The sequence below is a fragment of the Pseudophryne corroboree genome, assembly GCF_028390025.1.
Source record: "Pseudophryne corroboree isolate aPseCor3 chromosome 12 unlocalized genomic scaffold, aPseCor3.hap2 SUPER_12_unloc_2, whole genome shotgun sequence".
Lineage (NCBI taxonomy): Eukaryota > Metazoa > Chordata > Amphibia > Anura > Myobatrachidae > Pseudophryne > Pseudophryne corroboree.
In genome coordinates this window covers 958,794-985,000 of record NW_026967486.1, presented here as the reverse complement: position 1 = coordinate 985,000, position 26,207 = coordinate 958,794, and the positions used below count along the sequence as shown (strand labels likewise).

Here is a 26,207-nt window from a genome sequence, read left to right as displayed (position 1 = left end):
ACTCTGTGTTTTGTTTAGTGACAGTTAGGAATATCTTATGTTTAGTTAGTGCCGGACAGGCAAGGTATTTTTATTTTGGGGTTTGTTTTATTTTCTGTTTCAATAAAACTGGCCGGGGTCAGTTGTACCAGAAACTGGACTTGTGTTGTTCCTCAGCTGCTGCGAGCGGCCATATTCCCCAGGAAAAGGCGCCTTGCACCCCTACAGTGTTACAACTTGGTGGAGAATGCGAGCAGGCCGTTCTGCGCATAAGTGAAAGCAGCAGCTTTGTGAGGCCTGCAGAAAACGGTGGTTTATGCAGATACAGCCCAGTGTGAAGTTACTGAGACTCACCCCTGAGGGTTTGATATATGTCCTGGGTGAAAGCAGCTGCAAAGCCGCCTGAAAAATCTGTTGACATGGAGGATCTGCTTAAAGCCTTGCTGCAAGCTACAGCGGCTCAGCAGGAGGCCAACCGACAGCAGCAGGTGGCAATGGAGGAAAATAGGAGACTACAGCGTCAGGATAGAGAGGCCTTAGCAGAAGTGGTGCAGAGACTTGCAGCTCGGGTTGGAGATGTGGCCGTCAGTGCTCCAACCAGCTCTAGTTCTATACGGGCCAGTCACTTCCTGCAGAAAATGACAGAGGCTGATGATGTGGAGGCCTATCTGACCACGTTTGAAAGGACTGCCGAGCGTGAGAACTGGCCGAAAGCACAGTGGGCCAGTCTGCTGGCACCTTTCCTGTCAGGTGAGCCCCAAAAAGCTTACTTTGATTTAAGCCCTGCTGAGGCTCGGGACTATGATAAACTAAAGACTGAGATCCTGACCCGCCTGGGAGTCACGCTGTCAGTACGAGCGCAACGGGTGCACCGTTGGCTGTACGCCATGGAGAAGCCTCCGCGCTCCCAGATGCACGACCTTATTCAGCTAACAAAAAAATGGCTGCAGCCAGAGACATTAACTGGTCCCCAGATGGTGGAAAGAGTCGTCATGGACCGCTACTTGAGATCTTTGCCCATGGTCCTGCGCAAGTGGGTGAGCCATGGAAACCCGGGTACTGCTGACCAATTAGTGGACATGGTAGAGAGGTATTTGGCAGCAGAGGAACTACTGATGACCACCCAGCAACCCATAGATCCTCGACAGCGCCCTTCAGTAAAGACTGGTAAGACTGTTCCGTGGGAAAACGTTGCTGGGCGGTTAAGAGAACGCAAGGCTGGAGAGACTGTAAACACTGGCCCTGGAAACAGGCCAATGGGGCTAGAACGGTCTATGCTGCCCAAATGGGTTGGTAATCGTGTGGTTAAATGTTTTAGGTGTGGTATGCCAGGTCATGTTATTGCCAATTGCCCAGTCACGCAAGAACCCATGCAATGTGATGCTGCCTTTGAATGTCGCAGAATGTCTTTCTTTGCTAGGTTAGCCTGTACTGTGGTACCTTCACCTGAGCTGGAAAAACAAATGTGTGATGTGTTCTTAGAAGGTAACCGGGTAGAGGCCTTGCTAGATTCAGGAAGTTTAGTTACCCTCGTGAAAGCTGGGTTAGTGAACCCCTTAAAGGTCCAGCAAATACCTATTGGGGTAACTTGCATACATGGGGATACCCAATATTATGCCACTGCTGAGGTGAATATAGAAACTTGTTGTGGGTCAGCAATGGTTAAAGTGGGACTGGTCCCTACCTTGGTGCATGAGGCCATAATAGGGAGGGATTTTCCTCATTTTTGGAAACTGTGGGAATCACGGTTATCAACAGATGTGAGAAGTAAAAAGCCAGTTGATAATACCGGTGATTTTTTGGATGTACGTGGGTCTTCGGAACTTTCTGGCCCTTTGCCTTTTGCTAGTTTGGCTGGGGAAGTGACAGATGGGGAGTCCAGTGAGGACCCTCTTGCCGGGAACAGAGACATAGTAGTTAGAACTGAAAGCGTGCCTGACCTGGAGGTAAAGAAGGATCTGTTTGCGTCTGAACAGTTAAAGGATCCTACCTTAATAAAGGCTAGAGAGAATGTTAAGGTTGTTAATGGGGAACCTGTGGTACCAGGTGACAGGGTTACGTATCCCCACATGGCCATCTGTAATGAGCTCTTGTACCACATTGTCAAAAGGGGTGAGGATGTGGTGGAACAGCTGGTAGTTCCCCAGCCTTATCGGAGAACGGTACTAGATTTAGCTCATAGTCACGTTACCGCAGGACATTTAGGGGCAGAAAAAACCACTGAAAGAGTTTTACAAAGGTTCTTTTGGCCAGGGGTTTATAAAGAAGTGTCTGAATATTGTTCTTCCTGTCCTGAATGCCAGTATCATGCCCCTAGACCCCATTTCAGGAGCCCACTAGTTCCCATGCCTATTATAGAGGTCCCGTTTGACAGAATAGCCATGGATCTCGTGGGGCCCTTGTTAAAGTCTGCTCGGGGCCATCAGTATATCCTGGTAATTATGGACTATGCCACTCGATATCCTGAGGCTGTCCCTTTACGCACTATCACAACCAAGGCGATAGCTAGGGAGCTGGTGCAGGTATTTAGTAGAGTGGGAATACCAAAAGAAATTTTGACTGACCAAGGTACTCCATTTATGTCAAGGATCATGAAAGAATTGTGCAAGTTATTTAAGGTCACTCACCTCAGGACGTCCATCTACCATCCCCAAACTGACGGGTTGGTGGAAAGGTTTAATAAAACATTAAAAAGTATGTTAAAAAAGGTTGTTGAGAGAGATGGGAAAAACTGGGATTGTTTGTTGCCCTACTTGTTAATGGCCATCAGAGAAGTCCCTCAGTCCTCTACGGGGTTTTCTCCATTTGATTTGTTGTATGGTAGACACCCCAGAGGGCTGTTGGATATTGCCAAAGAGACGTGGGAAGGACAGCCCACTCCTTATAGAAGCGTTATTGAGCATGTAACACAAATGCAGGATAGGATTGCAGCCGTGGTACCTGTTGTCAGAGAGCACATGGAACAGGCCCAAAGTGCTCAACAGAGGGTCTATAACCAGAGTGCCAAGATACGGGAATTTGCTCCTGGAGATAGAGTTCTTGTTTTGGTACCCACTGTGGAAAGCAAATTCCTAGCTAAATGGCAGGGTCCATTTGAGATTAGGGAAAAAGTGAATGAGGTTAATTACAAAGTATACCAGCCGGGAAAGAGAAAACCCGAACAGATCTACCATGTTAACTTAATCAAACCCTGGAAAGATAGGTTGTCTCCGTCAGCGGAGCCTTGCCCTTCGGTGTCTTCACCCCGGTTGCTTCCCGCAGTGAAGGTGTCAGAGACATTATCAGCTGATCAGAACAATCAGGTTAAAGAATTTCTCATCCAAAATAGGAAGGTATTTTCAGAGCTGCCTGGCCGAACGACCATAATAAAACATGACATTGTCACAGAACCAGGGGTCAGGGTTCATTTAAAGCCATATAGGATTCCTGAAGCTCAGCGAGAAGCTATTTCTAAGGAAGTTAAAACCATGTTAGAACTTGGAGTCATAGAGGAGTCTAACAGTGAGTGGTCCAGTCCCATAGTGCTCATCCCGAAGCCCGACGGTAGCATACGCTTCTGTAATGACTTTCGTAAGTTAAATGAGGTGTCCAAGTTTGACGCATACCCCATGCCCCGTGTGGATGAGCTTGTAGAAAGGCTGGGAACAGCCAGGTTTCTCACCACATTGGACCTGACCAAAGGTTACTGGCAAATACCTTTATCTGATAGCGCCAAAGAAAAAACAGCCTTTTCGGTTCCGGAGGGGCTGTACCAGTATAAGATGTTACCCTTTGGGTTGCATGGGGCTCCAGCAACCTTTCAACGGGCGATGGATAAAATTTTGAGGCCCCATAGAAAATATGCAGCTGCCTATTTGGATGATGTGGTAATTCACAGTACAGACTGGGGGTCACATTTGGTTAAAGTACAAGCAGTACTGGACTCAATCAGAGAGGCAGGGTTAACTGCTAACCCAAAGAAGTGCTGCCTCGCAATGGAGGAGGTCAAATACTTGGGCTTCACCATAGGCAGAGGTCTGATTAGGCCCCAATTGAATAAAGTTGATGCTATTCAAAACTGGCCTCGTCCAGTGAATAAAAAACAGGTAAGGGCTTTTTTGGGAATTACTGGGTACTATAGACGGTTTATTCCTAATTTTGCGACCACAGCGGTGCCGTTGTCAGACCTTACCAAAGGGAAGCAGTCAAATGTGGTGAAATGGAACCCTGATGCAGAAAAGGCGTTCCAAGCGTTAAAAGTGGCTTTGTGTTCACAACCGGTGTTGATAACACCAGATTTTTCAAAAGAATTTGTGGTACAGACAGATGCCTCAGAGGTAGGGATAGGTGCTGTGCTGTCCCAAACCAGAGATGGGGACGAACACCCTATCATTTATTTGAGTAGGAAACTCAATGAGCATGAAAAAAGGTATGCCATTGTGGAAAAGGAGGCTTTGGCCATTAAGTGGGCACTAGATACCTTGAGATATTACCTCTTGGGTAGACAATTCAGACTAGTGACAGACCATGCCCCTTTAAAATGGATGTATGTAAATAGAGGCAAGAATGCTCGTGTAACTAGATGGTTTCTAGCGTTGCAGGACTTTAAGTTTACTGTCGAACATAGACCGGGAACACAATTGGCCAACGCAGATGCATTGTCTCGCATCTTCTGTTTGGGGGCTACAAGTGTTCCGGCCCCTAGGTCGAAACAGGGGAGGGGGATATGTGACAAGAACACTGGGATAGTGTTTGAGGGCAGGTATATTTGTCCCAGGTTCTTGTCTTACATGTTTTAGAAAATGTTAACTTCTAGGAAAAATGCTTTTTGTTTTGTCTGAACCTTTTCAGTTTGCTGTAAAAGCTGGGTAAAGGCTCTGAGAGAGAGATAAGGCGAGTTCTAGACATTGGGCCCAGTTCGGGTCTTTGGCCTCACAGAGGGCTAATCAGGGTTTCAGCTGTGTAAGAGTGATATAGTGCTTCTAACCTGATTAGTATGGGCAGACTGCCTGGGAAGGCTGCAGGATCTGTGTGAGAGAGACACGCTTTCTGATGCAAGTAAGCTATACAGTATGTACTGAAGAACTCTGTGTTTTGTTTAGTGACAGTTAGGAACATCTTATGTTTAGTTAGTGCCGGACAGGCAAGGTATTTTTATTTTGGGGTTTGTTTTATTTTCTGTTTCAATAAAACTGGCCGGGGTCAGTTGTACCAGAAACTGGACTTGTGTTGTTCCTCAGCTGCTGCGTGCGGCCATATTCCCCAGGAAAAGGCGCCTTGCACCCCTACAGTGTTACAATACACATATATACCATTTACACACATATATATACTTTATATAGTACTATACACACATACTATATACACATATATACAGTACTATATACATATATGCTATTTACACATACAGTATATACAGTACTATACACATATTACGATATACACATATATACAGTACTATACACACATATGCACAGTACTATACACACATATATACTACATACACATGATATATACTATATACACAATCACATATATACTGTACTATATACACATATATACTATATTCACATATATACAGTACTATACACACATGTATATACGATATACACATATATACAGTACTATACACATGTATATACGATATACACATATATACAGTACTATACACACATATACTATATACACATACACATATACAGTACTATATCCTATATAATAGCCCAGTTCTGTGACTCTGTGCCTGTGTGGATAACAGGGGGGAATTTGAGAAATGTAATGTATAATATCGTTTCTGGTGCAGTGGCGTACGCAGGGGGGGTTCCGAGTACTTGGATACCCCCACCCCAATGAGCCTACATTTTCATTTTTGAGACGGAGACAGCAGTGTCTCCGTCTCAGTAAAAGCATGTGTATATATACTCACACACACATATCTATATATATATATATCTATATATATCTATATATATATATATCTATATATATCTATCTCTATATATATATATATATATATCTCTATATATATATATCTCTATATATATATATATATATATATATATATATATATATACACACGGAAACCCCGCCGACTAGATCCTGCGTTTGCCTTTGTGGTGTTACAGTTTGTTTAAAATTTCCAATGCTGGTTGAAAGGCCCAGTGACACCGAGAGGTTTTATAATACTTGGCTGTAACAACTATAAATTCATTTATTAACATTTATGTAGTGCTAGCATATTCCATTGCAGTTTCTGAGTCCTGCTGTCCTGGCCTGCAGCTACACCCTGGAGTCCTGCTCTCCTGGCCTGCAGCTAACCTCTCCATGTGCTGTTCTCCTGGCCTGCAGCTACACTCTGGAGTCCAGCTCTCCTGGCCTGCAGCTAACCTCTCCATGTGCTGCTCTCCTGGCCTGCAGCTACACTCTGGAGTCCAGCTCTCCTGGCCTGCAGCTACACTCTGGAGTCCTGCTCTCCTGGCCTGCAGCTACACTCTCCTAGTCCTGCTTACCTGGCCTGCAGCTATAATATCCCAGTCCTGCTCTCCTGGCCTGCAGTTACACTCTCGTAATCCTGCTCTCCTGGCGGCAGCTACACTCTCCTAATCCTGCTCTCCTGGCCTGCAGCTACACTCTGGAGACCTGCTCTCCTGGCCTGCAGTTACATTCTCCTTGTCCTGCTCTCCTGGGCTGCAGCTATACTCTGAAGTCCTGCTCTCCTGGCCTGCAGTTACACTCTCCTAGTCCTGCTCTCCTGGCCTGCAGTTACACTCTGGAGTCTTGCTCTCCTGGCCTGCAGCTAACCTCTCCATGTCCTGCTCTCCTGGCCTGCAGCTACACTCTGGAGTCTTGATCTCCTGGCCTGCAGCTACACTCTCCATGTCCTGCTCTCCTGGCCTGCAGCTACACTCTGGAGACCTGCTCTCCTGGCCTGCAGTTACATTCTCCTAGTCTTGCTCTCCTGGCCTGCAGCTACACTCTCCTAGTCCTGCTCTCTTGGCTTGCAACTACACTCTCCTAGTCCTGCTCTCCTGGCCTGCAACTACAAATCTTCTAGTCCTGCTCTCCTGACCTGGAGCTAACCTCTCTATCCATGTCCTGCTCTCCTGGCCTGCAGCTACACTCTTCTAATCCTGCTCTCCTGGTGGCAGCTACACTCTGGAGTCCTGCTCTCCTGGCCTTCAGGTAACCTCTCCATGTCCTGCTCTCCTGGCCTGCAGCTACACTCTCCTAGTCCTGCTTACCTGGCCTGCAGCTATAATATCCCAGTCCTGCTCTCCTGGCCTGCAGTTACACTCTCGTAATCCTGCTCTCCTGGCGGCAGCTACACTCTCCTAATCCTGCTCTCCTGGCCTGCAGCTACACTCTGGAGACCTGCTCTCCTGGCCTGCAGTTACATTCTCCTAGTCCTGCTCTCCTGGGCTGCAGCTATACTCTGAAGTCCTGCTCTCCTGGCCTGCAGTTACACTCTCCTAGTCCTGCTCTCCTGGCCTGCAGTTACACTCTGGAGTCTTGCTCTCCTGGCCTGCAGCTAACCTCTCCATGTCCTGCTCTCCTGGCCTGCAGCTACACTCTGGAGTCTTGATCTCCTGGCCTGCAGCTACACTCTCCATGTCCTGCTCTCCTGGCCTGCAGCTACACTCTGGAGACCTGCTCTCCTGGCCTGCAGTTACATTCTCCTAGTCTTGCTCTCCTGGCCTGCAGCTACACTCTCCTAGTCCTGCTCTCTTGGCTTGCAACTACACTCTCCTAGTCCTGCTCTCCTGGCCTGCAACTACAAATCTTCTAGTCCTGCTCTCCTGACCTGGAGCTAACCTCTCTATCCATGTCCTGCTCTCCTGGCCTGCAGCTACACTCTCCTAGTCCTGCTTACCTGGCCTGCAGCTACAATATCCTAGTTCTGCTCTCCTGGCCTGCAGCTATACTCTGGAGTCCTGCTCTCCTGGCCTGCAGCTATACTCTCCTAGTCCTGCTCTCCTGGCCTGCAGCTACACTCTCCTAGTCCTGCTCTCCTGGCCTGCACCTACACTCTCCATGTCCTGCTCTCCTGGCCTGCAGCTAACCTCTCCATGTCCTGCTCTCCTGGCCTGCAACTACGCTCTCCTAGTCCTGCTCTCCTGGCCTGCAACTACACTCTCCTAGTCCTGCTCTCCAGGCCTGCAGCTACAAATCTTCTAGTCCTGCAGGTGGGGTGACACCTGTGTAACATACCACAGAGGGTACTCCCAGTCCTGCAGGCGGAGGGACACCTGTGTAACATACCACAGAGGGTACTCCCAGTCCTGCAGGCGGGGTGACACCTGTGTAACATACCACAGAGGGTACTCCCAGTCCCTGGAGTGGATGACAGCAGTGATGCTAGGTCAGTATGGGGCAGGTGAAGAGTGGAGAGGGTCAGTTCTATGCTGCAATGTTACAGGCTGTGTTTAAAAAAATGACAGTTAGCAGCTGATTGTTTGGTACTTTATCTCTCTCCAGTTATCAGTCTGTACAGCTTTGTACATCTGCCCCAGGTGTGAGTAATGAATATGACCTGTTATTGTATTTTATCACACTGGACAAGTGTTTCCCAACACACAAACTTCCTATAGTTACACAATCTATTCCTACCAACAATGTAATATGCAGGCCATACATACGTGTGTACAGCTGGCTACATCATATACATGCTAACATGATAACACGCAGACCATACATACGTGTGTACAGCTGGCTACATCATATACATGCTAATATGATAACACGCAGACCATACATACGTGTGTACAGCTGGCTACGACATATACATGCTAACATGATAACACGCAGGCCATACATACGTGTGTACAGCTGGCTACATCATATATATGCTAACATGATAACACACAGACCATACATACGTGTGTACAGCTGGCTACGACATATACATGCTAACATGATAACACGCAGACCATACATACGTGATGTACAGCTGGCTACATCATATACATGCTAACATGATAACACACAGACCATACATACGTGTGTACAGCTGGCTATATCATATATATGCTAACATGATAACACGCAGACCATATATACGTGTGTACAGCTGGCTACATCATATACATGCTAACATGATAACATGCAGACCATACATACATGTGTACAGCTGGCTACGACATATACATCCTAACATGATAACACGCAGACCATACATACGTGTGTACAGCTGGCTACGACATATACATGCTAACATGATAACACGCAGACCATACATACGTGATGTACAGCTGGCTACATCATATACATGCTAACATGATAACACACAGACCATACATACGTGTGTACAGCTGGCTATATCATATATATGCTAACATGATAACACGCAGACCATATATACGTGTGTACAGCTGGCTACATCATATACATGCTAACATGATAACACGCAGACCATACATACGTGTGTACAGCTGGCTACGACATATACATGCTAACATGATAACACGCAGACCATACATACGTGATGTACAGCTGGCTACATCATATACATCCTAACATGCTAACATGCAGACCATACATACGTGTATACAGCTGTCAACGACATATACATCCTAACATGATAACACGCAGACCATATATACGTGTGTACAGCTGGCTACATCATATACATGCTAACATGCAGACCATACATACGTGTGTAAAGCTGGCTATGACATATACATGCTAACTGCCACAAGACGTGGTTTGGTAGCGCTGCCCTGCCGGCATTCTCCTACCTGCGCCGGACGCAGAGGTGCATGTCACCTCCCTCAGCTCCATGTATCAGTCCCCGCCAGCTCCTGCAGCCTCCACTAACTCTGCGCCCATTACTACCTCCATGTAGTCCCACAACGCTGGCTCTCTCTCCAAGCCCAGTACTGGGCGCAGCCATGACAGTCCAGGTCAGCTGACAGGTCTGGATCCAATCCAAAGCCACTCTGCTGTCAGCTGATCCCATGGCCAATCACCATCCAGCCAGGGGTATAAAGCCAGTCTCCCAGCACTGTGGAATGGCCAGTGCTTTATTGTTCATATCCTGTATCCAGTCTGCAAACCTGTTCCTGGTTAGCCTGGAGTCCAGTGCTAATCTCCACCCATATCACTGCCTGGCTCCAACAGCTATACTGTGTAGCTGCTGCCCTGCTCATCGGTCATTCCCGGTGTCCTGCCCTGCACAGCTGGCCTGCATTCTTCCAGCTCATTGCTAACATCCCACACAAGGTAGTTTCCTGTAACGGAGTAGCTGGCCTGCGGTCTTCCAGCTACCTGCAGCTATTCCTGATCTTTTATCCATTGCCCAAACTACGTTTATACCAGCTGAATCTTCTATTTGTGTATGAATAAATCTTATATCAAACCTGCTAAATTCTACGCTGGTGAATCAAGCCGGGGCCCCGTACTTCTGCTCAGTCCCATGATAACATGCAGGCCATACATACGTGACATATGCACGATAACATGCAGGCCGTACATACGTGACATATGCATGATAACATGCAGGCCGTACATACGTGACATATGCATGATAACATGCAGGCCGTACATACGTGACATATGCATGATAACATGCAGGCCGTACATACGTGACATATGCATGATAACATGCAGGCCGTACATACGTGACATATGCATGATAACATGCAGGCCGTACATACGTGACATATGCGTGATAACATGCAGGCCGTACATTTGTGACATATACATGATAGCATGCAGACCGTACATACATGACATATGCATGATAACATGTAGGCCATACATACGTGACATATACATGATAACATGCAGGCCATACATACGTGACATATACATGATAACATGCAGACCATACATACGTGACATATACATGATAACATGCAGACCATACATACGTGACATATACATGATAACATGCAGACCATACATACGTGACATATACATGATAACATGCAGACCATACATACGTGACATATGCATGATGACATGCAGGCAATACATACGTGACATACATGATAACATGTAGACCATACATACGTGACATATACATGATAACATGCAGACCATACATACGTGACATACATGATTACATGTAGACCATACATATGTGCTTTACAGCTGGCTACAACGTATACATGCAGACCATACATACGTGACATATACATGCCTACTGAGCGCTGATTTACTAGACGCTGCTTTTTCCTTTGGCCGCGAATGGCCTCAGTCCCCTATACTGTATATCAGGGACTCACCTTCCTGTCCCGACAGTTGCAGATGTTCTACTAAATTGCAGCCAAATACTTTGTCCTTGATGGTTTTCTTCTTCACCTTCTGCCTGGCCTTCATTGCTAGCGACATTGCTGCGGGGGAGTCTTCTAGATCTTCAGGAGAATGGTGGGGTCCATGGCTGCACCTGCTGCACCTCCTCACCCGTTCTGTGCACAGGAAGTGGTTGGGTTGGAGGAAGCAGCCGTAATACAGAAATGATTCCCACCCTTGACGTGATAGCGTTGCACCAATCTCCTGCCCCTTTTCAGCTTTCAGTTTAATGATCTGACTTTAGAGGAAGCCTGAGCCACTGTCTTTAAAGCCACATCCTGTACAGAGCATTGCTCAAACCGCAGAACATTGCACATACGAAACAGCAGATCCCACGCTGAACAGGCCTTCAGGTTAACATGGCTGGCAGTGACCCAGCACCATGGCTGAAACAGTGACCCTGCGCCCCGGCTGAAACAGTGACCCAGCACCATGGCTGAAACAGTGACCCTGCGCCCCGGCTGAAACAGTGACCCTGCGCCCCGGCTGAAACAGTGACCCAGCACCATGGCTGAAACAGTGACCCTGCGCCCCGGCTGAAACAGTGACCCTGCGCCCGGCTGAAACAGTGACCCTGCGCCCCGGCTGAAACAGTGACCCTGCGCCCCGGCTGAAACAGTGACCCTGTGTAATGTGTGCACGTACCTGGAGTCACGGACTGTCTGGTCATCCAATCTGCTCCAATCTGCGTAGAACACCTGTGTAGAATTTGGGCAGGAGGACGGAGATACCCCCCAGTATGGACAACACCCCAAAGTGCACAAGGACCACTACAGTGGGACACGGTATCAAAGGTTTATTGCAGGAAGGTATATTCACCGCTTCGGGTGACTTGAGCTACTGATCGATAAGTTTAGCACATTTCGGTCAGGCACATTACCAACTAACATATATCATTTGCGTAGTAAAACAGATCATAACAACATTAGTACTTTTGGAATTTCAATACCTCAAACTGTCATTTGGAAAAGCAGGTTCAGGAATGTTCAAACAGTATAGTAATGAGCCACTAGGTGGCACTATAGACTTATTAAAGGGAAACCTCTGACCCTACACAAAATCCGGAGAAGTCCAAACATGAGTTCGCACAATAACGTAACTGAAGAAGAACGTGCTTGCCTTTCAACTGGCTGGAGAATTCCCGTATATCACAGACGGTAGTTATAATAATCCTATTTTGTGGTTCTCAGGTGGCGGTCACAAATGGTAGTTCAGAGTGGGGACAGACGGGTCTAATCAGAATGTATATAAGAGTTCGGGCTGTCAGGCTGAGAACAGCCGCTGTTATGGCTTAGTAAGGGGACAGGGATGAACACAATTTGTCAAAACTGGGAGTCTGCTGTGGCTTATAATACTGTCCCTGTCTGAGACTCCGGTAGTAAGCAAAGGGAATGCAGTCTACACCGCTAACAGAGTCCCTGGTGCTGCAGAGAGCAGGGCACAGACTGCTGAGGTACACACAGTGGACTTGGGATAGGGTTCTTGTGCCCCTACAATAGGTCTTCTATAGAATCAAGGGAAAAAAGAGTACCTGTTGCTGCCAGTGCTCTCTCTTAGGCTGGTACTGGCACTTCTCTACGCTCCTTGCATGGCCCCCTCCTCCGTTGAGCGCACGCAGACAACGCACCCCAGTTCTACTGCTGGCAGCTCCTCTCCTTGTTGGCCGCCTGGCACACACACACAGCGCCTTCTGGTCCCGGCTACCTTCCACCAGCAGCTCTCCCCTCTCTTCAGACCACCCCGGCAGCAGCGCCACGTGTCCCTCTTCTTCTCCCGGTGGCAGGTCTGGAGTAGCAGTGTCACGCTCCCCTTCTCATGCTGCTGGCGGCTCTCCTTCCTGTCGGGTGCAGTCACATGCCCTGCTCTGCTCTCCCTCTTCTCCACACTGCCCGACAGTCCTCTTCGGCGCCAACTCCTCCTCCTTTCCAGCGCGAACCCAACCGGACAATGCCCGAGATCTGTCTTCCTGCTCAGCAGGACCCATTCTCCCTGACGCTGGGTCCTAGTGTCCGCCAGGTTGCTGTGGTTGCATTTAGCAGGGGCAGGGAAGCATATACTGGTGGCATCATATATTCCCCCTCTGGAAGATTGCGTGTCCTCACGCATTTGACAACATAACAAAAGTCTATATCACAGTTCGAGATGCCAACAGTAATAAAGAGGTAAACATGACCAAGTTGGGTACTAACATTCATATACATTTCTGAACATAAGTGTATTTACAGATCAATTATTAGCTTATTCCCTGTATCTGGAGGGCGGGATGCCCATTGTGCTACGTCCCGACCTTCTAATTCCCACAGTGGGGGCTCTGTTCTCATTATGGGTAGCGACTGGGTTGGGTCGGCTCTGACCCTCTAAGGGCCCATTAACCACGGGATCTAGGGTGTCATGAGGCTCTGAGCTTGATGCGGGTGGACCGCACATAAAGAGTAAGAGCTCCATGGGGCCAAGTAAGGGTATGCCTCCTGAGGGTCCCCGCCCTTCTGCCACAGGTGAGTCTGCTGTTTCTGGTGATACTTCGGAGGTGCAAGGCTTGAGTTGCTCTCTGGACACAACACTGATGGGCCCGTCTTGACCTCGGCGGATCTCATAGGTGAACTGTTCTCCCTCCGGGACATTGATGACGACATAGGGTGCGTTCTCCCACATGGCGTCCAACTTACTGGTGCGGTGATTCCGTTTCTTCCAAACAAGGTCACCCACGTTTAGAAGCATAGGCCAGGTGGTTGCATTGTGATTCTTTTCTTGGCGGTGTCGGGTGGTTCCCATGCGCATTTCCACCAGTCCTCGGGCTGCTTCAATTGTCCATTGATGCTCATGGACCCAGTCGGTTTGTGGAGTCGCAGGAGAAGTTAGCGCGGGGTTAAGCTCCAGGTCTTGAGGCAATTTACCTTGTCGACCGAACATAAGGTAGTACGGCGTGAAACCGGTGGAAGAATGTTCAGCATTATTGTAGAGGTAGATGAGTTTGGGTAACAAAGTCGGCCAACGGGCGTGGTCTTCAGCTGGTAGACTTCTGAGCATCCCAATGAGGGTCTGGTTAGCTCTCTCGTACAAACCATTCCCCTGTGGGTGGTACGATGTTGTCCTTGCTTTCTTGCAGCCATAATAGGAGCACAGTTCATGGAATAGCTGCGACTCAAAGGCAGGCCCTTGGTCAGTTAGTATACATTCAGGATACCTGTAGGGCCTGGCAAAGTGTTTCAGGAACAGCTCGGCCATAGTCTTAGTAGTCAAATCTTTTGCAGGGACCGCCACTAAGAGCTTGCTATAGTGGTTGGTCATGGTTAAGGCGTAGTTGTGTCCGCTGGTGCTGGGCTCTAGTTTCACAACGTCGAGAGTGGCTATTTGCAGTGGGCGGTGACTCTTGATGAGGCGCAATTGATCTTTCTGATGTGCATCCAGATGCCTCTTCAGGTTGCAGGGGACACAGTCCCGGCACCATCGTTCTACGTCATCGTGCAGACCTATCCAGAAGTACTGTGTACGCAAGATGGCTTACATTTTTTGTGTACCAGAATGCCCAGATTTGTTGTGGTAGGCGGTAAGTAGAAAGGAGACTTGTTTCCTGGGGACAACCACTTGATCTACCGTCTGGTGAGTATCAGGGTCGATGCTGGTCCGTACTAGGATGCCTTGTTTCAGGTGAAGTTGTCCCCGATGTCGCAGTAACTTTACCAGTTCCGGATCCGCTTCAGCACATTGTGCCCGGGTCAGCTGGTAGTTTCGTCGGAGGAGGGCAGTGAGTTCCTTCAGCACTGGGTTCTGTCGCTGGATCCCTTCCCAGTCTACAGCAGGGGCTTCAGACATATCCGATCGCTGTCAGTCCGTGACGGCTAATGGGTCTGAGGTGACTGTCCATCCTTTCCTCGAGGCCTTGAAGACTCGGTCCTCTATCTCTTCCTCAACATCTCTTCCTCCACATCGGTGGTGGGCAAACGGGACAGAGCGTCGTCATTGCCGTTGGACTTCCCACTCCTGTAGGATACAGTGTATTCGAAATTGGTGAGCCGTGATATCCAGCTCTGTTCAAGGGCGCCGAGCCGAGCGGTGGACAGGTGCGCCAATGGGTTGTTATCAGTCATGATGATAAATGGCGTAGCAGCGAGATAATGTTTAAATTTTTCTGTGATGACCCAGACTAGGGCGAGTAGCTCCAACTTAAAAGCGCTGTAATTCTCGCAATTCCGTTCTGTTCTGCGTAGTCCCCTGCTGGCATATGCAATTACTCTCTCGCGCCCATTCTGCACCTGGGACAATACGGCTCCCAATCTGCGATGGCTGGCGTCTGTATAGACTTGAAACGGCTGCTCATAATCAGGGTAAGCTAATAGCGGGGCTTCTGTCAAGGAGGTCCTTAACTGGTGGAAGGCCTGTTGCTGTTCTTCGCCCCACTGAACCGACGATGATCCCCTTCTCTCACGGCCAGACTGGCCTCTCAACAATTCATGCAACGGGGCTGCCACTACGAAACGTCTGTAGTAGCCCACGAACCCGAGGTAGCTTTGGACATCCCTGACGGTCTTCGGTACTGGCCAGTCCCGAACAACTCGGACCTTCTCAGGGTCGGGCATCACGCCCTCAGCGCTGACGATGTGGCCTAAGTACTGGACCTTGGGTTTGAGCAGTTGACATTTTGTCGGCTTAAGTTTCAGACCACATTTTGCCAGTTGCTGGAACACTTCTTCTAGATGTTGCAAGTGTTCCTCGTAACTCTTCGAGAAGATTATTACGTCATCGAGGTATAACAGGACCATCACGAAGTTGTGCTATCCAAGACAGTGTTCCATGACACGTTGGAACATGGCGGGTGCGTTACAAAGCCTGAAAGGCATCCTTTCGAATTCAAACAGACCCAATGGCGTTGTGAAGGCTGATTTTTCCATGTCCTCGGGGGTCCATCTGAATCTGCCATTATCCACTGGTGAGGTCAAGGGTCGAGAAGTATGCAGCGGTCTTCAGGGCTGTCAAGGACTCTTCGATCCAAGGAAGCGGGTAGGCATCCTTATGGGTAGCCGCATTGAGCTTGTGGTGATCAACGCAGAAGCGAAGGCTGCCGTCCTTCTTCTTAACAATCACTAGCGGGGCTGCCCATGGGCTGTGACTTTCCTTGATAACTCCTGCATCTTTCATCTCCGCGATCATGTTCCTCACAGGCTGATACAAGGCTGGGGGATGTGGTCGGTGTCTCTCCTTGATGGGGGGGGGGGTCATCCCTGTAGGAATATGATGGTACACTTTGTCGGCTTTTCCGAAATCAGAAGGGTATTTACTAAAAGCTGCCGCGTTCTGCTGCACCACTTGTAATACCCCCGCTTTCTGTTCGTTGGAGGTATCTGCATCGCCGATCTGAATATCAGCCCATCATGGGGGTTCTTTACCCATCGTCAACGGCCCCTCGGTCACCGTCTCTTGAGCAGCTGTGGTCACGTCCTGGCCCAAAAGGTCTTGGAAGTCAATTTAGCTTATTTTCGCCACCAGGCAGAGCTTGTGGAGTCTGATAGCATAGGGATGCAGGTGCAATATGCGTACTGGCACTCTTCCATGTTCCACGTTTGCTAGTGTTCTCGCCACAGCAAAGGGTTGTTGGCCCTCCGAGTCACAGGGTTCCACTAAAGCTTCATAATCCCGTCCTCCTGGACCGATTCTTGCCCTACACCATACCACATGTTTGGAGTTCGTCCTCAAGAGGATAGACTGGCGGTTGGCGATTCTGACCTTCCCAACCGCCCCTCGATGGTTGGTGAACTTCTTCTCCCTCTCCAGCAGGCGTACTGTCTGTTGTAAGGCCCTCCGCTCCACCGGGGCTGCTATCTGCATCTCCTGCCGAAGGGCTTCCTCTAGCTCATCAGGACAGTTCTTCAAGACATTCATGCCCAGGATGACGGGAGGTAGGTGGGTGTTAGGGGCAGTGGTAATGAGATACCCTTGCCGGGGTAATGTTGCATTTCCAATTTTCTTGTCCACTTCCCAGTAACCCTGATACATTGTGGGTTGCCCGTTGCTGGCCAGCAGGTGGAGCCATGTGGTTGGTGGGGACACAATGGCAGCTTCGTCCCAGTGCTGAAGGAACTCGATGATCAGAATGGTTGAGACTTGCGACCCAGTATCCAACAGAGCTGGCACTTCGATTCAGTTGATCCAGATCTTCAGGTGCGGACACTCTCCGATGTACCTGGACCATTCTTGGGGCAGTGGACCACTTACTGGTTCCTCTCCCGAACGTTGGTCCGTTGCCTCTGGAATTCTTCATTTAAAGCGGTCACAGGACAATTCCTTTCGATATGGCCACTCTGCCGACACCCTCTGCATATCGGGCTCTCCTGAGAGTCGAACTGGTCGGTGGATCTTTGTCCAGATTCTCTTACCATGTCCGAGTGAGGACGGCTCTGCCCACCTTGTTCTTGATGCCATTCTCGGCGTCTATTCCTATCTTTATCCCAGTCAAGCTATTCCAACCTTCGGCCCATTCGAAAGAGATTCATTGTCACCTCCGTCAGCTTCTGATTGAGCGTTTCAATAGGATCTGGTCCCGGTGGCGCTTGTGCTTGTTGAAGAACCGCTCCCACTTGGGCTAGTCTATCTGGCTTTCTGAGCGGCGCGGTTCCTCTGTAGCTGTCATCGTCACTCCACTCCGAAGACGCGTCTCTCTCAACATTATTGCTCTGATTTTTTCGAAGGATCTGCAGCACCATCTCTTTGACTTCGGAGAAGGAGCTCCCTGGTTGCTGTCGTCTTTCCATGCACAATTGAGAGTGAATCGTCTCTCCTCTCGCCCCTTCCACAAACAGGTCTGTTAACGTTCTATCTATCCCCTCGACCTCTCATTCAACCAGGGCCCGTATAGCCTTTGCGGCTTCTTGTAGGGCCAGCGCGAAGTCCCGCAGTGATTCGTCGGGTCTTTGTTTTCTCGCATTAAGGCGACTCTTTAATTCCGCTATGGTCTGGCAGTCGAATATGGTCACCAGCTTCTTGAAGAAGCATTCAACGGTCTTCTTTTCACTGTCTTCCCATGCCCTCACTTCCCATAGTACTGAATCCATCAATTTACCCATCACAATCTCTATTTTCTGTTCTTCGGTCAGTGGGTACAGGCGGAACATTGAATACATCTTGTCTTTAAATTCCGTGAAGGTACTCGAACCCAGAACTTGTTTTCCTGTTGGTAACCATGGGGCCCCAATATAGTATGGCATAGTCAACGGTGATGCCGCCATAATGGTCGTGTTTCTTTGCCCGGGTGACGCTGGTAGCATCCTCCTGCCAGATGCTGATGTGGGAGTAGCGGGAACCCGTGGATCCGTCATCTTCTTTGTATCCTGTTCGTGGACGCCAAATGTAATGTGTGCACGTACCTGGAGTCTCACGCCTATGCATTCACGGACTGTCTGGTCATCCAATTCTTACTTGTCGCGACATCTGCTCCAATCTGCGTAGAACACCTCTGTAGAATTTGGGCAGAACGACGGAGATACCCCCCAGTACGGACAACACCCCAAAGTGCACAAGGACCACTACAGTGGGACACGGTATCAAAGGTTTATTGCAGGAAGGTATATTCACCGCTTCGGGTGACTTGAGCTACTGATCAATAAGTTTAGCACATTTCGGTCAGGCACATTATCAACTAACATATATCATTTGTTAATTAAAACAGATCATAACAACATTAGTACTTTCGGAATTTCAATACCCCAAACTGTCATTTGGAAAAGCAGGTTCAGGAATGTTCAAACAGTATAGTAATGAGCCACTAGGTGGCACTATAGACTTATTAAAGGGAAACCTCTGACCTTACACAAAATCCGGAGAAGTCCAAACATGAGTTCGCACAATAATGTAACTGAAGAACGTGCTTGCCTTTCAACTGGCTGGAGAATTCCCGTATATCACAGACGGTAGTTATAATAATCATATTTTGTGGTTCTCAGGTGGTCCGCTATCCCTCTTCTCCACACTGCCAGACGGTCCTCTTCGGCGCCAACCCCTTCTCCTTTCCAGCGCGAACCCAACCGGCCAATGCCCGGGATCTGTCTTCCAGCTCAGCAGGACCCATTCTCCCTGACGCTGGGTCCTAGTGTCCTCCAGGATACTGTGGTTGCATTTAGCAGGGGCAGGGGAGCATATACTGAGGGCATCATACCTGCGCCCTAGCTGCCTCGGTGACCCAGCGCCCCGGCTGCAACAGTGACCCTGCGCCCCGGCTGAAACAGTGACCCTGCGCCCCGGCTGAAACAGTGACCCAGCGCCCTGGCTGAAACAGTGACCCTGCGCCCCGGCTGAAACACTGACCCAGCGCCCTGGCTGAAACAGTGACCCTGTGCCCTGGCTGAAACAGTGACCCAGCACCCTGGCTGCCTCGGTGACCCAGCACCCTGGCTGCCACGGTGACCCAGCTCCCTGACTGCCTTGGTGACCCAGCGCCCTGACTGCCTTGGTGACCCAGCGACCTGGCTGAAACAGTGACCCTGCGCCCTGGCTGAAACAGTGACCCTGCGCCCTGGCTGAAACAGTGACCCTACGCCCTGGCTGAAACAGTGACCCTGCGCCCTGGCTGAAACAGTGACCCTGCGCCCTGGCTGAAACAGTGACCCTGCGCCCTGGTTGAAACAGTGACCCAGCACCCCGACTGAAACAGTGACCCAGTGCTCTTGCTGAAACAGTGACCCAGTGCCCTTGCTGAAACAGTGTGCCCCATTTTAAGCCACACTCCCTTTACTGGGGCCCCCTGCCTCACATTATGGATGGGGTGCGACCACATGCCTCACATTACGGATGGGGTGCGACCACATGCCTCACATTACGGATAGGGTGCGGCCCCCTGCCTGACATTATGGATGGGGTGCGGCCCCCTGCCTTACATTCTGGATGGGGTGTGTCCCCCTGCCTCACATTCTGGATGGGGTGCGGCCCCCTGCCTCACATTACGGATGGGGTGCGGCCCCCTGCCTCACATTACAGGGATCTGGTGCTGCTACCAACCTCACATTATGGATGGGGTGTGGCCCCTACCCCACATTACAGAAGCAGTGGCCCTCTACCTCAAATTACAGATGAGGTGTGGCCCCTTACCTCACATTACAAAAGCAGTGTGGCCCCTTTCCTCACATTATGGATGGGGTGTGGCCCCCTACTTCACATGACGGATGGGGTGTGGCACCTACCCCACACTACGGATGGGATGTGGCCCCTACCCCACATTACAGATGGGGTGTGGCCTCTACCCCACATTACAGACGCAGTGGCCCCATACCTCACATTACGGATGGGGTATGTTCCCCTTCCTCACATTACGGATGGGGTGTGGCCCCTTACTTCACATTACGGATGGGGTGTGGCCCCCTACCTCACATTACAGAAGCAGTGTGGCCCTTTACCTCACTTTAAGGATGGGGTGTGGCCCCTTACTTTACATTACGTATGGGGTATGGTCCCCTACCTCATATTACAGATGGAATGTGGCCCCTTACTTCACATTAAGGATGGGTGTTGCTCTTTACTTCACATTACAGATGGGGTGTGGCCCTTTACCTCACATTACAAAAGCAGTGTGGCCCCTTTCCTCACATTATGTATGGCGTGTGGCCCCCTACTTCACATTACAGATGGGGTGTGGCCCCTACCCCACATTATGGATGGGGTGTGGCCCCTACCCCACATTAAAGATGGGGTGTTGCTCCTACCCCACATTACAGAAGCAGTGACCCCATACCTCACGTTACGGATGGGGTGTGGCCCCTTCATAGTACGGATGGGGTATGGTCCCCTTCCTCACATTACGGATGGGGTGTGGCCCCTTACGTCACATTACAGATGGGGTGTGGCCCCTTACTTCACATTACGGGTGGGGTGTGGCCCGCTACATCACATTACGGATGGGGTGTGGCCCGCTACATCACATTACTGTTATGCACACCAGTGCCAGCAGGAATGTACTGGTGTCTGAACGGAGAGGGATGCAAAACAAATGAACTCACAGACAGACTGGGGAATATGACATTACATACATAGAAGGTGATAGGGTAACAAAATAAACACAAAGTGAACAGAGAAGCCCAAAGGCTAAGAAACTGGGTGTCTCCCTAGTATTAGGAATGCTCAGATGGAAAGAAGCGAGATGTTGTGATTTAATACGTAGAGAACCCGAAATGCTGTTGCTAAGGGCAACAGCAAAACCCTAAAGGGTTACCAACGGGTGTGGCAGTAAACTCCTTGGTCAGAGATGGAATAATAGACACAAGGAGAGTCTCCACAATCCTAGTCCTCACTTGCAGTGCACTGGTTCAGCTTACTGCCACTAAACTGACACCTGAACACCTTGCACAGTGAGAAAGGATTTTGGCAGGCAAGTCTGAGAATACAGCCGCAAACCTGCTAGGTTCACAGAGTAGCAAAAGAACCCCAGCAGGTTAAACGACTGACTCCAGTCTTACTGCTAGGTCTGGATTGGCAGAGTGTAATACCAAATCCCAAGGCCCATTTGCAGTAAGCAACAAACAAATACAAAGTTTACACAGTACTAGCTAGCTTTCAGGAACTGACTAACCAACAAAGATTCAGCAGCATCTGCCTAACCTGAGAAGAGGGTTTATATAGCAGGTGCTGTCCACGCCCCACTAAGACCTCACAGACTGTGAGCACAAAAACAAGCACCGGATCCCCTGCCGTGCACAGAGCCTGTAACCACTGCACAGCAAAAGACCCGAACCGGAGTATCAGCTACGCTCAGGTTACTCCGCTAGCACTCGTCTCCCGGTTGCCATGACGACGTGGCAGCACAGAGCAGGAGACCCTAACAGTACCCCCCCTCTGACGAGGGGTCAAAGAACCCCTACCACTGGGTTTATCGGGGAACTGCGAGAAGAAAGAGCGTAACAGTCTGGGGGCATGAAGATCACAACTGCGCACCCACGACCGCTCCTCCGGGCCATACCCCTTCCAGTGCACCAAAAATGACAGCCGACCCCGAACCATCTTGGAGTCAAGAATCCTTTCAACAACAAACTCCCTCTGGCCACGTATCAGAAGAGGGGAAGGTCTTCCACTGGAAGAAGGATTACAAATCACCCGTTTTAAAAGGGAACAATGAAATGTTTTATTGATACCCAAAGAACGGGGTAGATCTAACTGAAATGCCACCGGATTGATAACCCTAGTGATCTTATAAGGACCGATGAACCAGGGGCCTAACTTATGAGATGGCTGTCTCAACTTCAAATTCTTGGTAGACAACCAGACGAAGTCTCCTAATTTGAAGCTGCAGGGTCTTTTCCGCTTATCAAAAACCCTTTTGGTCACTAATGACACAGACACAAGGGCTTTCTTCACTTTCCTCCAAATACCTCTAAGGACCGAAACCATAGAGGAACCACCAGGCGTGGAGTCCTGGGGGTCAAAAGAATTGGCCTTAGGATGATGCCCATACACACAAAGGAAGGGAGAGATCCCTGTAGCAGAGTGAGCCGCGTTGTTATAGGCAAACTCCGCCATGGACAGATGAGCAACCCAGTCAGTCTGACACTTGGAGACATAACACCTGAGGAACTGCTCCAAGGACTGGTTCACCCTTTCAGTCTGCCCATTAGACTGCGGATGGTAGCCTGACGACAAGCTGACAGAAATCTGGAGATCGGAACAAAATGCCCTCCAGAATTTGGCCACAAACTGGGATCCGCGGTCAGAGACCACATCAAGTGGCAACCCGTGGAGGCGCACAACATGGCAACCCGTGGAGGCGCACAACATGCAGCATAAATAATTCAGACAGGCGTCTGGCCGATGGCAGCCCAACCAATGGAACGAAGTGCGCCATCTTCGAAAACCTGTCAACGACAACCCAGATGGCTATCATCCCCGAGGATTTGGGCAAGTCCACCACAAAATCCATTGAAATGTGGGTCCATGGCTTAGATGGAATAGAGAGTGGATGTAATGGGCCAACAGGAACCCCTCTAGGAGTCTTATTTTCGGGCACAGATGTCACATGCCCGAACCCACTGATCCACATCCCTAGCCACCGAGGGCCACCACACCGCCCTAGATAGCAACTCCCGAGTTCTGGCAATACCCGGGTGACCTGCCGACTTCTTGGCATGGAATTCCAGGAACACTCGCTGTCTTAACCTAGGAGGCACAAACAAAAGACCTACCGGAAGGTCTGGAGGAGCCTGCTCCTGTGGTCTAAGGACTAATGACAAGAGGTCCTGGGTAATGCCCACTTTAATACATGATGGGGACACAAAGGGCAATGGCTCCTCGGTGGTCTCCTGGATTGGAGCAAAACTCCGCGAGAGCGCATCAGCCTTGATGTTTTTTGACCCAGGGCGATATGGTATCAAAAAATTAAAGCGAGCAAAAAACAAAGCCCATCGTGCCTGCCTGGCATTGAGGCGCTTCGCTGACTCTAAATATGCCAAATTCTTATGGTCGGTGAGAATTGAGACCACAAACTTAGCCCCCTCAAGCCAGTGTCTCCACTCCTCGAGTGCATCCTTAATAGCCAACAATTTCCGGTTACCCACGTCATAATTCATCTCGGCAGGCGAAAATTTACGGGAAAAGTAAGCACAGGGATGAAGGCGATTATCAGAAACCCCCATCTGAGAGAGCACTGCCCCAATACCCATCTCAGAGGCATCCACCTCCACCACAAAAGGACGCTCTGGATCTGGGTGTCGCAGCACCTTGGCCGAGACACATGCCCTTTTGAGACGGACAAAAGCCGCTTTGGCCTCACAAGACCAGTGAGCAACATCCGCCCCTTTCTTAGTGAGTGCCACCAAGGGCGCCACTATAGACGAAAATCCAGCGATAAATCGTCTATAAAAATTCGCAAAGCCCAGAAAACGCTGAAGCGCCTTCAAACTAGTGGGCTGCACCCAATCCAGGACTGCCTGTACCTTGGAACCCTCCATTTGGAAACCTTCTGGGGAGATAATATATCCTAGAAATGCGATTTGCTGAACTTCAAATTCGCACTTCTCCAGCTTCACCCCAAGCCGGTGGTCTCTGAGTTTCTGGAGGACTAAGCGTACATGCTTCCGATGTTCCTCCAGGGAATGGGAGAAGATTAGGATGTCATCTAAGTATACAACTAAGAATCTATCCAAATATTCCCTGAGCACATCGTTCATGAAGTCCTGGAAGACTGCCGGGGCATTACAGAGCCCAAAAGGCATCACCAAATATTCATAATGCCCTGAGTGGGTATTAAAGGCAGTCTTCCATTCATCCCCCTCTCTTATTCGGATTAGATTGTACGCACCGCGTAGGTCAATCTTAGAAAAAATGGTGGCAGTACGAAGCTGGTCAAACAAGACCGAAATGAGAGGCAGTGGGTATGAGTTTTTAATCGTGATATGGTTCAATTCCCTGAAGTCGATGCAGGGTCGCAACGAACCGTCCTTTTTACCCACGAAGAAGAACCCCGACCCAACTGGAGACTGTGAAGGTCTGATAAATCCCTTAGCCAAGTTCTCCTGAATGTACTCTGCCATAGCCTGAGTCTCAGGACGTGACAGGGAGTACAACCTGCTCTTGGGAAGCTTAGCATCCGGCAACAAATCAATGGCACAGTCATAGGGGCGATGGGGAGGTAGTACCTCTGCAACTCTTTTGGAGAACACGTCCGCAAAATCTGCGTAACACCCTGGCAAACTTAGCTGCGAGAGCCTGACTGGAAGGCTCAAGCAACTCCTGAAACAATCAGTACCCCAACTAAGAATCTCCCCAGAGACCCAGTCAAATTGAGGATTGTGGGCCCTTAACCAGGGTAACCCCAACACCAATGGGGCAAAAGTACAGACAGTCACATAAAAGGACAATTTTTCAGAGTGTGTGGCTCCAATAAACAAAGAAATCTGGCTAGTGCAAGAGGTAATTTTACCCTGGGATAATGGTTCCCCGTTTAACCCACTAAGGGAACAGAGTGTTTCAGGGCGAATTGGCGGTCCATAAAAACCCCGTCGGCCCCACTGTCCACAAAGGCCTCAGTCTTGACAGTTTGACCGAGGATCTTCAAGGTCACCGGAATGATAAAAGTCTTCTTGGGAAATTCTGACTTCTGGCCTGACAGGATATTTCCCATCACCCTCAGGCCCTGAAGTTTTCCGGTTTTTCTGGGCATGATACTACCACATGACCTTTATTCTCACAGTACAAACATAACCCCTGCTGTCTCCTCCGTGTCTTCTCACGCGAGGAGAGGCGGGTAGCCCCAATCTGCATAGGCTCCTCTGAAAATTCCTCAGAGTCTGAGGTTCCCTTGGGAAAGAAGGAAACCTCGGTCTCCCTTTCAAGCCTGCGCTCTCTCAGCCGTCTATCCACCCGAATGGATAACTGCATGAGCTGATCCAAGCTATCAGGCAAGGGATATTGTACCAGTTGGTCTTTTAACTGGTTAGAAAGACCTCTTCGGTACTGGTGTCTCAGGGCTGGGTCATTCCACTGGGTATCATGGGCCAACCTCCGAAACTCCGTACAATAAACCTCAACTGGCCTTCGCCCTTGCTTAAGGATCGAAACCTGAGCCTTGGCTGAGGCCGTCTTGTCAGGGTCATCATACAACATGCCCAGTGCCGTAAAAAAAGCATCAACACTTTTAAGGGACGGATAGTCAGGCTGCAACCCATATGCCCAGACCTGTGGGTCTCCTTGTAGCAAGGAAATCATTATGCCCACCCGCTGAATCTCCGACCCAGAAGACTGAGGCCTAAGCTGGAAATATAGCTTGCAGCTCTCCTTGAAACAAAAGAACTGCGAGCGATCTCCAGAAAAACGATCCGGGAGATTTACTTTCGGCTCCTTAACCCCTGAAGGCACTGCTGCTGCGGGAGCTCCGCCAGCGGCCTGCGAGGTGTGCATTTTAATGGACAAATCATTAAATTGTCGAGTCAGGACCTGCACCTGATCGACCACCTGTTGCAAAGTATTTTGAGGGGTATGCTCCATATTCC

General features: G+C 49.5%; 1 protein-coding gene across 2 annotated transcripts in view; it reads right to left on the bottom strand.

The window, feature by feature from the left end:
- Positions 1-11,362, bottom strand: part of ARHGAP30 (Rho GTPase activating protein 30) — a 94,788-nt gene extending 83,426 nt beyond the window's left edge. Inside the window, exon 1 of one of the 2 annotated variants that reach the window (XM_063948718.1) lies at positions 11,184-11,362. In XM_063948718.1, the coding sequence (XP_063804788.1) occupies positions 11,184-11,289 (106 nt within the window). In that variant the 5' untranslated portion in view covers positions 11,290-11,362. Of the gene's footprint in view, positions 1-9,692; positions 9,869-11,183 lie in introns of those variants that run through there. The other variant, XM_063948719.1, reaches the window with a different exon arrangement.
- Between the last annotated feature and the right edge of the window lie 14,845 nt (positions 11,363-26,207).